The following is a 16218-nucleotide window of genomic DNA, read 5'->3' as shown; positions in this document are numbered from 1 at the left end:
AAATATACGCGTGTCATTTGAAAAACATTGGTTTACTGGATTATCTAGAAATTGTCCCACTTGCTGTATTTCATCAAACCGTATAAAAATGAGCCCCACATTTGTTAATATCCCCGCCAATCTCATCAGCTGAGAAATTGTCAAGCTCAAGAGAGCACACACATGATGGCTCTCTCTTTTCCCTGAGAGACCATCATGCCTCAGGATGCAGAAGAAACACTTGATGCATTCTTCCCATTTTACCACAGCGTGTCAAGAGAGACGTACCCAAGGGTCACGAGTTAACACAATTACTATTTGTCACTGCTTCATCAGGGACATTCTCAAGTAAAACTGGCCTTTCCCCCATTTGCTCAGAGCCTGTGGAAGTCAAGAACACAAGGACACGTACCTCGATTTCTATCAAGGCTCTAGAAGTTTTACCCTCCAGGCTTCCTTACACCTTACACCTGCTGCAGTGCCAATGTCAAGATAGTGGTGTTATTTTGGAAATAGCTTTGACCCCACCGACTGCCTGAAAGAGTCCCTGGGATCCCAGAAGTCTACAGACCACAATTTGAGAACCACGGGGAGAGACTCTAGAAATTACACAACAAATTGCCAACACCTAAAAGGTAGCCTCTTCTTTCTGTCTCTTGTTTGTGGCTTGTGGACTTGGTAACTGGTAGGGTGAATGAGGCCTTTCATGAAATCCCACTAGAGTTCTTCCTCAGCTCTCGAGAGCCCAATTTTGCTTTTTCTCTCCCTTGGGATGTTACCACGAGGCTAAAAATAAGCTGTGGTTTCGTATTAACTTTACTGCTTGCCTCTGTGCAGGATGGGCCACCTAAGGCTTGCTTTTTGGTATGGTCTAGAGCTAATAAAGATATTTTTGTGATAGTTTTCTCATCTTTTGTATTGGGGGTCTTAACTCTAGTTTCAGAGGCCGTTCGGTATCCGAGGATGGGCTCTAAGTAGCTCAGAGCCCTTGAAATTGCACAAAATTTTCTGTTGCTTTGGGTGGTTGGGGAGAAGGTGGGTTGTTGGGAGAATTAATAGCTTCAATCAAATTCTCAAAGAGCTTCTGTGACCTCTCCCTCTGCAAAAACAAACCTCAATGAAGGGCTGCTTCAGGTGGACATTTTCATAAGGGGGCCTCTACCCACCCATTATCTATTTCCAAACGCACCTGTTTTTGGAAAGAACCTTCAAAGTCCCCTCTTTGGCTTTGCCCATCTTTACTTTCCATCCCCTGGGCATGCCTTCAGGGTCCACATCACTTAGCACTTGTTTACATGTCACTTCACAGTTGTTTTCTGAGCGGCCTCTTCCGTCCTTTCTCCCTCAGTGTAAAATGCAGCAGGGCTGGGACCATCCATCTCATTTCTCTTTTATTGCAAAATGCAAAGTCAGAGTCAGGATCCCTTCAGGCAGACCTTGGGGCGGGAATGGAAGGGGGTTACTTTAGGCCAGAGAATACACTCCGCTAAATCAGTGAGCTCCTTTTTAAACTATTGAGATGTGCAAACTCTGGGATTTTTATTTATGCCTCAGCCGCAAGATGTGTTTTTCTCCCACACATTCTCCAGTCTGCTTTTTGGAATCCGAGCGCTGTCATGAAAGCTGCAAGGCAGTCTGTTTAGCTCCAGCAGGAGCATTTCTGGAACAGTCTCAATTCCGTGGGAGTAGTGTGGTGACTGCCGCTCGCCGACAAGGAGCAGAGGAGGATTCTGCAGCGTGATTATATGTATATTCTGGAATATCAGCTCCCAGGGGTGCATCGCAGTGGGTGGGTGGGTGGGGGGGCCTCCAGCGCAGTGCAGCGCCCTGGCAGCAGCAGAGCGCCCCTCGTGGCGAGCCGTCGGCATTGCTGCAGGTGGAAGGCCGGCTTCAGGGGCTAGGGGCCTAGGATAGTGCTCTGATTTAACCTTGGGGTTATTCCCTGCCTCAAACACATTTTTAAAGGGTTCTGTCTTGTGGGGTTTAATTCAGTGGCTTCACAATTTTTAAAAGAGCTTTGGCTTATCTAACACAACACACTAGCTCCTGATGGTTGGGAAACAACAAAATCCCTGACCTCTAGGGAAGCAGGGAAGTAATATGGCAATGGAAGGGGGTATTGAAGTCATTACAAAGAGGCAGAAGGGGGCAGCCCTGGGGGCTCAGCAGGGTGGCTTAGCAGTTTAGCACCTTCGGCCCGGGGCTTGGTCCTGGAGACCTGGGATCGAGTCTCATGTCGGGCTCCCTGTGTGGAGCCTGCTCCTCCCTCTGCCTCTCTCTCTCTCTCTCTCTCTCCCCCCCCCCGCCCCGTCATGAACAAATAAATAAAATCTTAAAAAAAGAAAAGAGGCAGAAGGATCACTCAGTACAGTACATCAACAAGGTGGTGTAGACACTGGTCGCATCCAGTAATATTTTATCCAAGATTATGTCACTCCTTGCTGGGTTGCACTATATATCATAAATATATATATATATATATATATATTTTTTTTTTTTTTGAATGGAGAGAGGGGCAGAGGGAGAGGATGAGAGAAAATCTCAAGGAGACTCCACGCTAAGTGCAGAGCCCAACGCCTGGCTCGATCTCCCCACCCTGAGATGAAACCAAGAGTCAGATGGTGCCCCCCGAGGTTGCGTTATTTTTAAACTTCACTTTCTGGGCAGCATTGGAATTACTGACAGACGCCGTTCCATCTTCTGCCGTACTTGCATCTTTAAGTGGTACAGGTTGTCATTCACACTGCATCCCACCCCCCACCCCACCCCCGTGCGGATGCCCTTCAATCATCTGTATGAGTTCAAACCTCCAAGATGGTTTTATTTATTTCTGACCTTCTTTAGCAGATGAGAAAAAATCAGGACCTAAAAGCCTTTGACTTGCCCCAAACTACTGAGTACTAGCACAGGTGATGTGGAAGCCCTGGTATCCCAGGCCAGGCTCATGAGCCAAAGAGCACACTGCTCAGCAGTTTAGAAGGTGCCCTTCACACTGTCAGGGGCGGTAAACGTTGGTGCATGTACTGTTTGACTAACTTACTCCTACTCAAGGGCTGAATCTGGTCAAAATTCTCCTTTGGGAAAAATGCCACTTTAGCAGTGGGAGAGTAAGGTAAGGTGAATCCTGGCTCTGCTTTCCGACCAGATGGCTTTCATTATTGCATGATAAAATATGCAGCTTCACATTTCTGTGCCTCTCGCCACTACAGTGCCCTTTCTGTTTTTAAGGAAAGAAGGATTGTCCAAATGTGGAAGATGCAAGCAGGCATTTTACTGCAATGTGGAGTGTCAGGTAGGTTCTGGGCCAACTGGTAGGGAGGGCCTTGTTTCCTAAGAAGATTGGGACCCCACTCTCCTTCCTTTCCTTGTCATGGCATCCCCAGCACACTTTTGCAGCCAGAGCTGGGAAGCTTAGTTTGGGTCTAGGATGTTCCTGGATACCCCTGAGGGCTGGCCCAGGACTGACAGGCAGCTGGTGAGAGATAGCAACACTTTGGGGCCACATGCAGGTGCCAGAGAAGGGGGAAAGACATGAGGAGAGCATGTTGGGTGCAGGCAGGTGTATTGCCAAGGTTGACAGTTTGTCCCCCAAGGCCACCAGCAACAGATGGAACACTGCAGAGGTGACAAATGAAAGATGTGAAAATGGTATCTTTAAAATACTTTAATTTTTACTGTCACAGGTCTGTATTATTATAAATCCCCATAAGCAGGCCACACGTTGTCCTTGGTCTGTTCAAACCCAGTCTGAGTTGAGCTAGACGTAGGTGAGCCCCTGGCACAGCCCTTATACAGCCAGAGGGTGGCTCCTCCGAATCTGTCCTTGGGGCTGGTGCCTTGGAAGCAGGGAAGCAGCCAGGGTTGGGCAGGTTCAGGAGGCTGGTTGAACATAGAACATGGGCCATCTGGTTTGGTGGGTAAGTCTCTAGGGAATCCTATAACACGGGAATGGGAAGCTTAAGGAGGAATTTGGAGGAACCCTTGGTAGCTCTTTGAGGCCCTAGGAGTGTTGTTTTCCATCCTTGTCTACTAGAGTCTAGTTCGACTGAATGTTCATAGGTATTCCATGGAAAATGTTTTCCATGTTCTATTACTTTGAATTTAGGGAGAATATGATCTTTGACATCTGTATACCCTCCTTAGTCTATTTTTTTAATGGAAATCTATTCATATACCCTGGGAAATGCTAATATTATGAAACAGTGGCTTTAAGTGACAGGGAGGATTTTCTCCATAATCTTTACCTTTTTTTTTTTTTTTTTTGTCATTGCTCTGGCCAGACGTGGTGTCATTTACCTCCCATACTCCACCACCCTTCCCTGATCTACTTCTGATTACTCACTATTTCGTTGCTTTCTTTCTCTTCTCCCTGTGCAGTTGGCTTCTGAAAATATTCAAAGAGCATTCCCATTTGACCACAGAGCTCCAGTCACAATGGCCCCTTGCTGGAATGAGGTACAGGCTGAGCCATGGGCCTGGGGACATCTCCCTTGGCTCTGCAGGCCCTGTGTACAGCCCACTCCCTTGTGTCCACCAAGATAGGCTTCCTGAGGTTGTCAGCCTATGTGACAGCAACAATATAAATGGCTTGTAGTTGAGTTTTCAGGGAGTGTGCCTTCTTTTGAAGAGGAGAGATCCTACTTTGCTCCTATCAGTTGTGAATAGAATATTATGTGGTTGGACTGCTTCAGTGTTAGGAGATCAGTGAGCCCCGGGAATTCCATGATTTGATTCCAGGCACAATAAATTACCTCTTTCTTTATTTAAGTTAAATACTTCTAGAACAATTAACTCATTACATTCTGGCTTTTTAGAGAAGCAAGATCGTAAAATCACATAGGGCTTAGCCAGTGTGCATGGTATAGTAGAAGGGGATGGTCCTAGCTCTGCAACCTACTAGCACTATGAACTTGACAAGCCACAGGACATCTCTGAGCTCATTTTCTTCAAACACAAGTGAAGACAATAGTGCCCACCCTGACAAATGTTAGGGACCTTGTGATATGAGAGCTATGAAAGCTCCCTATAAACCCTGACACTGTGGACAGGTATGAGGGCATATAGAAAATAATATGACAGTAATTTAGGCTGGACCAAAGTGTAACTCTGTGCAAAGAATAAAGTATACAGCTACTTTAGAATTGAGGGACTTTTTTTTTTTCCCACTCCAGAGAATGGATGGATTCCAAGAACTTGAGAACACTGATGGTGTACATTTTGTGAGTCACGCTTATTCCAAAATGGATCTTAACTTCTCTGATGAAGCTGTAATCAGTTCATCACTGCATCAATATAAAATACCAGAATGCATTAGACGCCGAGTTATCTCTGAGTCTTCTGAGCATGCTGTTAACTCATCTTCCATAAAGCCTTAGTAGGTGGCATTATTTTGATGAACCATTGTGGTCCAGTGGGGTTTTCAGGGTAGCCGTTGTGGCTCCCCTTAGTTTCCCAAAGCTTCAGACTCAGAAAGCTCATCTGTGAGCACACAGTGAAGGGCACTCTCTCTAGGAGGGCTCCCACTAACCTAATACCCTGGCCAGTCTGTACCAGGATGCCTGTGTATCACTTTATAACAAGCAGTTTGACGATCTGTACATTCTCCTACCATGGACACATTGTAAAGGTGGTCAAGTCATAATGAGATTCCTTGGGTGGCAGGGAAGCCTGGAGTGGAGGGTACTGCTCTGTGATGCTAAGTCATGTTCAGAGGCCCTAGGTCAGGACAGCTTGCTGGTCCAGCCTCATGATGGAGAATCTTCCCTGCTACTCACCCATTTTTTCACTCTTGTTTCATCCGTTCCCTTTTGTTATAGGGAGAGGTTAACGGCCATCAACGTTTGCCATGCTTTAGTGCTGAACAACTAAGTAAGTGCAGGGCGGTGGGTTGTAATGACAAAGAATGGTCCTAGGATTTAATAAAGGTGAATGCCTAGAAATAAATGGCAGTTCAGGAGCTTCATACGTAAAATGATTAGGGAGGAATCTGGAGATTGGTTCAGATAAAAACATATTCAAGTTCCTCCTAAGGAGGTGCTTGGGTGGGTTCAGAGGGGAAACTGTGCTGCACAAAACCAGGGCAGTGATGGTGAGAGGCAGGTAACTGAGTGATTCTCCACCTGAGAGAACAGGGCCCTCGGCTGCTTCTCATGACCTGGGCCTTTTTCAGACATAGACCCCTCCCACCTGGAGTGTAGGCCTGGGCACCAGACAGCAGGGTGCGGGGGGGTCAGAGTGAAGGTTACCAGGTCCATCACGTCAGTAGATAAGAAAACAGTAGCCACAAGATGTTGGGTGACCCGCCCAAGGTCACAGTGGCAGAACTGGAGACTAGATTGCACATGCTGCTGACGGAGGGCCATCACCCCGTTCCAACACTGTGGCTGGGGGTTCTGAGGGTCCTCTGGGAGATGGGACACTATGGGAACGTGTCAAAGACAGAGAAGTGGCCTTCAGTGGATGTGGGAGGGGAGAGCCCCTTCTGGTGTCAGCTTGCCGAAAATCTCTCCCAAGGGTGCTAAGGCACACACTCCTCCCTGAGGGTTTCCTCTTTCCAGGGGAGTACGACATCTCAGGAGAGTCTAGCCACCACGTACACTCTCCCCAGGCCCTCTTCTCTAACTGCAGTGCTGTAGGATTTTGCTTTATTTTATACAATTTGGTGGTATCTTGTCCCATTTACTTTTCTCTTCATTCACTTGACTCAGTGTGATCCTGCCAGAGGAAAGATTTTAATTGATGATGCATGAAAGGATAATGGGAGGAAACATAAAAGAAATAGAAATTCCTTTTTAGTTAGGCTTATTTTGTAACCTGTGTGTTTTAATGAACTCTATTTATTTTTATAAATATGCCTGGAAAGCTAAGTATATTATTCCCTCTCTTAGACTTCTTCATTAAATTGCACCATGACATGTTCAAGAGAAGAGTTTTACAAAGTTATTTTATAGAGTTATTTTATTTTCATTGTAGAGTAGAACTCTCCAGGGTATTATTTCTGAACATTGAAAAATAGAAACTGTGATTCATAAATGGAGGTGATGGGGTTACAAGTGTGCTTTCGTAAGTAAGAAGGGGCGTGCCCTGATGGGGATGTGTGTTTTTTTCTCACACAAAAAGCATTGTGTGAGAAGCAAGTGACTAAGGATATGCGAAAATTTGTGACTTTCGTCATTGATGAGAAAGTAACTGAAGTGTAGAAAATGCCTAAGAAATGCTCATCAGACCCTCTTGTTGTTATGGGTGATTTAGTGAGTGGGTCCAGAGTCATAGGTTCAATCCTGGTTAAATTCATGTTGGTCTCTTAACCCAAACCTAGGAAGCATCTTGAACTTGATCACTCTTTTCTCTGAATGTTTTCATATCAGCAGTAGGAAAAGGTGTGGTTGAAGGAATGAGCACATCCTCTGGCTCTTGCATGGGAACATAGAACAAAACACATGTCCTTGTGATGGGGGTTCAGCAGCCCCGGCCACCTTTGTATGAGATGGTCAGTGTGCACCTGATTCCTTTTGCATTCTTCCTCTTGATGATAATGGTGGCGGCAGCAGAAATCCCATGATGTTTTCTTACATTCCGCATTTCAGGAAGTTACATGCATTTGTCCAAGTAGAGTACATCTGTTTTGAAAGCTCCATTAGAGCATGAGAAACACCAGGTGCAAGAGTTAGAAAAGGGGACTTCACAGTAAAAACTCAATCTCCTTCGCCAGGAAGACAGCATTATCATTCGCTCAGCAGAAAACTGGATGAAAGAACAGCCAGTCATTTCTTCTAGGGTTGGAAATGCTGGTGCACCATGAGACAATTTTACAACTCTTTATGCGTCTTGCAGCATTTCTGTCCACGCACAAACAGGAAAATCATGCAGAGCAGTTATTATGTTGGCTGAAAATGGCATAGAAGTTTAAAAGGGTTACAGAAATTTCTGCATCTTACTCTTAACGTAGATTTAATTATTTAATTTTATTGCACAAATAATCTGTGCTCATTTTAGAAAAACCAGAAAGTATAGTCGGAAATGAGGACAGACAGAGTATCCATAATCTTGTCCTTCCAGAGAAAAATCACAACTAGCACTTTGATACATGTCTTTCTGAGTCCTTCCTGCCCGTTTATTTGCGTGTTATTTTTCTGCATGGTAGGATCCAGATTTACATAAAATTATCAAAAGAATGCAATCAGGGCAGGAGAAATAGCTTGACTTTTGAAGAAAAATACTCAAAAAAATTCTAGAAAAACTGACAAAAATGTTTTAAAAAGCATAAGTGGTTGCAAAACTACTCTGTGTATGAAGAAACCACCGAGTACTAAAAAACAACAAAACAAAAAAAACTTTTAATGTTAATATTTATTCCTATTCATCAGGATAGCTTAATTTTTTTTCCAGTTTTGTCCAACCTGATTATGTATAATTTTTTTTAGTCAAAACTGGGCCAAGTTGCCACCATCAGGTTCTCTATGGTATGTGGACCATGATAGAAGAAGGCATGTCAGGATATGCTCAAAACCTAACTGACGTTTCTGCCAGATGCTATTCTCCGTCCCCCCCTTCTTTTGTGTGTGTGCCGTGGAGATACATCTGTGTCATTCCTCCCTTGACGCCACATCTCTCGCCATCTTCCAGCAGGAACTGAAAACTTATTTTGGGAAATTTCCCTTGATGAAACTTACATGATTCCACACTTCTTTGAATTTATCAATGAATTTATCAAATAAATTTCTCTGATTTCACTGCTGTGTGTGGGACCGTTTCCCATTATAGGTGCTCTTATATAGGTCTTCTGACACAGTCACAGACCACTTAAAGTCAAAGGCTTGATCTCCCCTCCCTCCCTCTAGGGTCAGTTGCAGGGCTTAATTGGATGGATGAACGAATCTGTGAATGAACAGTTTACCATGTGTTTGAGAGTGTGGTATGCACTGGGTGCTGCTCTGAGTGCTTCTCGTGGATGAGCTGATTGGATCCCCACGAGGACCCTTCGTGGTTGCACGAATGCCTGATTATCCCTCTATGCAGGTCCTCCACGACTTGGTCTTCAGGCTTCGTATCTGATTATCCCTGTTGGAAGGTGTAAAATCGTAGCCTCAGAATTCTGGACCTGCTAAGTAACTCAGGGATTATGTTATTTACAGCCAAGGGTACAGATGCAGAGGGATTAAGCGATCTGCCTGGTGTCACATAGCTGCGGAGCAGGGAAAAGAATGCAGGTTTCCTGAGCCCCAGACCAGTGTCCTCTTACTTGACAAAACTCCACTCTCCTTCCAGAGTGCTCTTTATAGTGAGGTTCCCTTCCCTTTGAGGACTTTCACATCAGTGAATGTCATCGTTGGGTGTTAATTTATATTAACATTGATTTTATATTAATTTTGTTAATGAATTAACTCCATTAATAAATGATAGATAAATCATGGTAAGAAAAGGTATTAAACTTCCTTCTCCCAGGAGTCATTGTTGTCGAACACCAGTGACAGGACGTACCATTCAGAAATCAGCACGTCAAGGCCCTGCAAAGGCCTTCTCTTAGAATTCCTGGTTTCCCACTGGACATGTGCTCACACGTGTAATTATCTAGCTGTCCCTGGCTGGCAGTCCCCATCCCTCTCAGATAATCCAAGGCCTGAAGGCCTCTTGATTTTTCCCTCTTTGCCTCATTGCCATGCTCTCACTTCAGGCTTTGGCTAGAAACAGATCCCCTTCTCCCTTGGGCATATCTTGTCATTTCTTTCTCTCTCTGCTCTTAGTTATGTTCGGCATGGCGTTATTTAACTGTGCGGAGCATCTTGGTACCGGACTTGAGCCAATGGCCTGCACCATGTAGCACGTTAAATGTGACATCATGCCCTTCTTTCTCGTGTCTTTCCTTCTTGTGGAGGGAAGAGGGTAGGGGGACCTCTTCATTCACTCAGCAACTTTATTGAGGACATAGTAAGTGCCAGGCCCTGTTCTAGCTTCTGGAGTTATAGATGTGGGAAAAAACCCACACCAGACTGAGTTCCTTTATTTTAATGGGGGGAGACAGATACTGACCAAAAGACTGATAAATATGTAATATCAAGTATGAGAAGCACCTAAGAAATATAGAGCAAGGAAGTGGACAGTGCTGGGCATATGCCATTTTTAGTAGGGTTTTCATGGCAGTCATCTTGACAAGGTGACATTTGAGCCAGAGATGTAGAAGAGTTAGGGAGCAAAATAGATATCTATGAAAAGAGGGCATCAGTCAGGAGTACAGCAAGTGTGGAAGGTCTCAAGGCAGGAGTCTGCATGGTCTCTGTAAAGAGCAGCAGGGGGGCTATGTGGCTGACGTGGAGTGAGGCAAGAGACAGAGTGGTAGGAGGTGATGAGGTCAGGAGTGGAGGAGGGGGCTTCCATCATGAGTGGCTTACCAGTCATCTTCAAGACTCTGCCTTTTGCTCTGGGATGAGAAGCCATCAGAAGGTTCTGAGCTGAGAACTGGCATGAGATGAGTTCTGTGTAGCAGGATCGACCACCCTGGCTGCTCTGTTGAGCCTAGTCTACAGGGGCAGGGGCAGAAGCAGGCATCTGGGTAGGAGGCGTAGGTGAGGGGAGGTGTCGGGGCTGCAGCAGGGTAGGTAGTGGGGCGTTGAGGGGTGATCATGTCCTAGATCTGTCCTGAAGCCAGGGAAAGGGGGTATGCTTAGGGGTGAATGTAGAGTGTAGTGGGGAGACAGGCAGCCAGGATGGCCCCGGGTTCCAGCCTGATCATCTGAAAAAACAGCCCAGCTGTATCCTGAAGTGGGGAAGGCTGAGGGGACAAAGGCCGTACCTACTTCCGGTGAGGGGGAGCGTGTCTGTAGACTCCCCTCAGGATACCAAGTGCTGTGGCATTTCCCACCTCAAAAGTCATCCTCCCTCCATGCTTCTGCCCCCCACCCCCCACCCCTGGATGTACCCCCTAACTGCTCCTGGCCCCATCACGCCAACACCACTGGTTTATGTCAATGAGCAATGGCCTCCATGATGTGCAGTCAGTTCTCAGTATCCCAGCACCCCTGCCACCAGCGACGGCATCACCGGGTCCTCCCTGCTCCTCAGACTTCTTCCCTCCATGGCCACACGGCACCACGGTGTCCTTCCTCCTCAGCCTCGCCCTGCCGCACTCACAGCGTCGCTACCCAGCCAGTAGTGAGGACATACCCTTTGTGCCCCAACCCGGGGCATAAGGGCGTCAAGACAGGACTAAAAGCATTACAGTCAGTGTTCCTCAGTTATCACACGAATCTTCAGGGAGTCTGTATTCCTAAATATGCTCAGTAGTCGTCTCTGCCAGGCTCTTTGAGGGCCCTTGACAAAGCCTTCATTTGTGTTTTGTTTCTATCACCTATGAAAGGGGACTAGTTGCTGGGTACGGATCTCAGTTATTTGCCCTGATGTGAGAACAGAACCAGAACAGGACTGTGAGGGAGCAGGGCCAGATCCATGGCTGATACCCCAGATCACTCAGCGCTGCAGTCTGACAACTCCCACAGATAATGGCAAGCCGTATGCCTTGGTTGGAAGAATGAGGGAGGTTGCAGAAAGACACGAGATGCTTGATGAAAAAACACAAAGCAGATTTTCTCTTCCCAACAGCCTTGGCCAGGCCCAAGTCAAGGTCATATGACCATCTCTATCTTATTATTATTTTTTTTTGGTATTTTTTATTGGAGTTCTATTTGCCAACATATAGCATAACACCCAGTGCTCATCCCGTCAAGTGCCCCTCTCAGTGCCCATCATCCAGTCACCCCGTCCCCCCGCCCACCTCCCCTTCCGTGTTCATTTCCCAGAGTTAGGAACGACCATCTCTATCTTAAAGGATGTTTTTATCTCTAGCTTTTGTGAGCATCATCGTGTTTTCCAAAAGGAAACACATTTCACTTGACCTTAACTAGAAGGACTTACTGCATCCTCTCTTCTCGAACTTTATTCCTGTGTGTGTGTGTGTGTGTGTGTGTGTGTTTAATCTTTTTTTTTTTTTTTTTTGACCTTCCCAGAAAGAAGATTGGCCCATGCACAAGCTGGAATGTTCTCCCATGGTTGTTTTTGGGGAAAACTGGAATCCCTCAGAGACTGTCAGGCTAACTGCAAGGATTCTGGCCAAACAGGTGAGGATGTGGGATAATGTTCAAGTGCAGTTTTTTTTCTTTTTTTTCTTAAAGGTCAGAAAGATGAGTGGCCTGTGGTGATCATCTCTTGTTAAATATTCTTGGACTCTATTTCCTGTCACATCCCTATGGACGGGCGTGGGAATAACAGCACAAGTGTGTTGTTTGCCTGTGCGACTAGGATGTCACTTACCCCAGGTCAGGAACACAGCCACAGCTGTTACATTCTGAACTCTTCACGAGACAGGTTTACATAGAAAAATACGGTCTTTCGAAACATGAAGACCCGAGTGAAAATAACTAGAGCGTTCCAGGGAACCAGAGTGGCCTAAGAAGCTTTGCGATGTTTCGCCTTTCTTTCTGATGCCTCCAGTGCTCCCTGCCCCTCCTCCCAGCAGTGTCCTATTTCTCCCCGTCTCCTTACTTGCTCTTGCCTAGGCAGGCAAGGAATGGGATGGAACAGCCGCTTGGCCGATGCAAAGGAGAAGAGAAGGAGAAGGAATGGACAAAAGTAGAAATGGAGGCAAGGTGAGAGAGGAAGAGGGTAAAAGAAAGAAGTAGTGGGATCCCTGGGTGGCGCAGCGGTTTGGCGCCTGCCTTTGGCTCGGCACGATCCTGGAGACCCAGGATCTAATCCCACGTCGGGCTCCCGGTGCATGGAGCCTGCTTCTCCCTCTGCCTGTGTCTCTGCCTCTCTCTCTCTCTCTCTCTCTCTCTCTGTGACTATCGTAAATAAATGAAAAATTAAAAAAAAAAAAAAAGAAAGAAAGAAGTAGTAAAGAAAGAGATGCCCCCAGTGGGAACAGATGATGGCCACGAACAGTTCCTCTAAAGATGTTGCCAGGACCGGTATCCTTGTTTTTTGGTCAGTCCTTACTGATTGTGGCTAATGAGGTGCTGGATCTCCAAAGGAGCAAACTAAAAAAAGGGGGAGAAACACCATCAAACGTGTCCTTGTGACACAATGAAATAGGTTGTGTGGAGCTTAGAAGGCATAGGTCCACGGAGGTGCTTGCTCATATTAAGGAGGTGCTTGCTAGTAAGTTGGTGGCAAGGCCTCTGTCCTGTATATTTCTTAGAGCTGAAATTCCATCTACCTCTTCTTTTATACCTGCCACCCTGCCTCCCTTTAAAATCTTCTTTCTTCTTCCTTCCTTCCTTCCTTCCTTCCTTCCTTCCTTCCTTCCTTCCTTCCTTCCTTCCTTTCTTTCTTTTCTTTATTTCTCTTTCTTTCTCTATCTATCTATCTATCTATCTATCTATCTATCTATCTATGCCAAATGTGGTTGTAGTGATTGGCACATATCTGTCCCCAACCCAAGTTAGGATCGTGGGCCACATAAACAGAAGTAGAACATTTCCAAACTCTGAGGTCACTGTTCCATTCTGTGCGGTGTGGGTCAGGTGCTTGCTGAAGTGCCACTTCATCCACTCTGGGTAACGGGAGGATTCAAGGGTTGCCTGCAGGGTGAGGCCAAAAAAAAAAAAAAAAAAAAATCCACATTGTTTGCCCCCAGAGGATGTTAACTTTTGAGTCCTTACTACCAATTATTTTTAAATATATGCCAAGTTTTGGTCAGAAGGAAAGGGTAGGAGGAGTGTGTGACCCGGTGAGGTGTCAGGGTGAACAGGCCATCACGGTTGGATCTGGAAGCATTTGGGAGAGGGTGGGGTGACCAGTCTGCTTGTTCTCCCCTCCCCCACCTCACACTCTGATGGCATTTACAGTGCTGTGGTTAAGAATTCAGAAGAAGCTGGTGTACTTTCCTGAATGAACAGCTTTCCCAGGCAAGATGACTTAACTAATCTTACAGAAATGTATCCTGTGAATGGAAGATTTCTGCTCCAAAAAAGAACAATTGGAATGTTTTGGCACCAGGAGGGTGGTCTGAATGCTCTGATGAGTTTATACCAGTTCCATTCAACTTTTATTATAATTACTATTACTACTGATAGTCTATTAAATGAAAAGTTACCTGGCCATCTTTTCATCTCAGTAGGACTTGATGATTAGAAAAACCAGACCATTTGTATTCTAGTAGCTTGCAAAGGATTAGGGGAGACCGGCTACCCAACTACCAAGGGGAAGCTTAACATGTTAACTAGGGAGGTGAGAGCGCCCTGCTAGACCACCTGTATCCCCAAATTGAATAGCCAGATTACAAAGACACGGCCTCAGGCCAGCTCTTGAGCTCTGCTTTTGAACTCTTGTCAACACCAAGTTTATTCATGTTCTCAAAGCCTAGCAGGTTTACTATTGTTAGCTCCTCTTGGGGTGTCTAGAACAAAGCCAGCAACACGTTTAAAGTGAATCTGGGCTCACAGATACCACCAAAAGTGTTCTTTTTGAAACACAGAATTTGAGATCATTTTAGCCTATGCTTAAAGAAAGTGTAAAACGGATGGGGGGTTTGATTTTGTTCCTTTTTAGAAGGAGAAATAATAAATAGGATGGTTCCTCTGTAGACTCAGAGTCCTTTTAAGTCAGGGCCCTAAAAAGTTGATTTCTCACCACTCTTCTTTTCCATAATAGGCATCTTTGAGCCTACTGTGTGCAGATGGCCCTATCAGGGTGTTAGGAACATGGCAGACAATTTAAAAAGTTTTCCAAAATAGTCCTTCTGATTTCGGTGTTGGGCAGACATTGTCAGCACCCATTGGCAGTACTCCTTGGAGAGTTTTCTGGGCTTCATTGGGAATTGTTGTTCTTTCTTTATGTCGGTGTGAAAGCGAAAGCACTACATTTTGCCCTGGTGGTTAAAATCTCCCATCTGTGTGATTTCTTCCCAATTCCCAGAAGATCCACCCAGAGAGAACACCTTCTGAGAAATTGTTAGCTGTGAAGGAGTTTGAATCACGTAAGTCTTTTTGCGGCTGGCCGAGGAGTTATTTTGGCGACCCATTACTATGGACGAGGCCGGGTTGGAGAAAGGTGCAGGGTGTGTTCCTTGTGGTGCTGGGTATTTTAATTACTAGTTTTTACTTTGATTTGTGTGCCTGTTTTGAAAAACGACTAACTTTTTTTTTTTTCCCTGAGTTGACCTGATTACTAGGAAATAATTAAGGGAAGTAAGAACTTGCAGGATGAATTACTGCATCCTGAGCTATCTCTTCCTGGCTCTCCTGGCATGCTGAATATTTTGGTATCTTTGCTGAATTGCAGTCCTGTAAACAGCTGATGTCCCTACTGAAAGACATTAAATCAGGGCTGTCCAGTTTCTTGACCATGACACAGATTCCAGGGCCAATGTGGGGAGAGCAGACTGGACTAGACCGAGGCTGCTTATCAGCGCTGGCCACTCATTCCTGACCTCACTGCTAATGGTCAGTTGAAATTTCACGTCCCGAGTGACTTCCAGTTGTCAGAGGAAGAGAAGAAAGAATCAGCATGCTTTTCTTTCCCTAGAATTTATCAGTTAGACCAAGTAATGGGGGAAGAATATTTTCTGGGGGCTCCACATATTCCCCACCCCCTCATGCTATTTACAGTAAGACAGGGAAGTAGCTAGAAAGCCAGAGTTTTCTACCTGGCTAATAATGGTTTGCTTCTCCACAGATCTGGATAAATTAGACAATGAGAAGAAAGACTTGATTCAGAGTGACATTGCTGCTCTTCATCACTTTTACTCCAAGCACCTTGAATTCCCTGACACTGAGAGCTTGGTGGTACTCTTTGCACAGGTAAGAACGCTAGCAGCAGGTGATGCTACTCTAGCCTTTCCCTGCCCAACTCCCTCTCCCCAACACAGACCTGGTAAAGATGAACGGAAATAGACTGATGGCTTCTGTGACAACAAGGCTGTTGACCTCTTGGACCCTGTTTTGCATAGCCCTGCTAGGTGACCTTGAGCAGACCTTGAGCCAGCCCTCCTTGATGGGTGGTGCATAGGAAATTCATCTTACTTCTGCCTTTTACCACAGAAAGAGTTTCTGAAAACAGAGGGGTTGCCAGTGTCCCAATACTGTGGCCTCCTGGAATCTCTTTGAAAGGAAAAGATCATTTGAGGTGCCCACATTAAATTTTACCTTTCTTCTCTTAAACCTTCCATTCTGACAGTAATGTTTTTACTCCTACCAACACGATATTGACAGGGCACAGGCAAATCCAGATGTTCCCAAGAGGGAGGCC

The 16218-nt window shown here is 45.6% G+C and overlaps 1 protein-coding gene across 1 annotated transcript in view; it reads left to right on the top strand.

Moving 5' to 3' along the window:
• SMYD2 (SET and MYND domain containing 2) overlaps window positions 1-16218 on the top strand; it is a 49698-nt gene that overhangs the window by 18011 nt on the left and 15469 nt on the right. Inside the window, exons 2-5 of the mRNA XM_055319277.1 lie at window positions 3208-3271; window positions 11979-12089; window positions 14887-14947; window positions 15646-15770. Of these exons, the coding sequence (XP_055175252.1) occupies window positions 3208-3271; window positions 11979-12089; window positions 14887-14947; window positions 15646-15770 (361 nt within the window). The remainder of the gene's footprint in view (window positions 1-3207; window positions 3272-11978; window positions 12090-14886; window positions 14948-15645; window positions 15771-16218) is intronic.

The sequence above is a fragment of the Nyctereutes procyonoides genome, unplaced genomic scaffold (assembly GCF_905146905.1).
Source record: "Nyctereutes procyonoides isolate TBG_1078 unplaced genomic scaffold, NYPRO_anot_genome, whole genome shotgun sequence".
NCBI classification, from domain to species: Eukaryota; Metazoa; Chordata; class Mammalia; order Carnivora; family Canidae; genus Nyctereutes; species Nyctereutes procyonoides.
The sequence above is the reverse complement of the archived record's forward strand: the minus strand, read 5'-3'. Positions and strand labels throughout refer to the sequence as shown.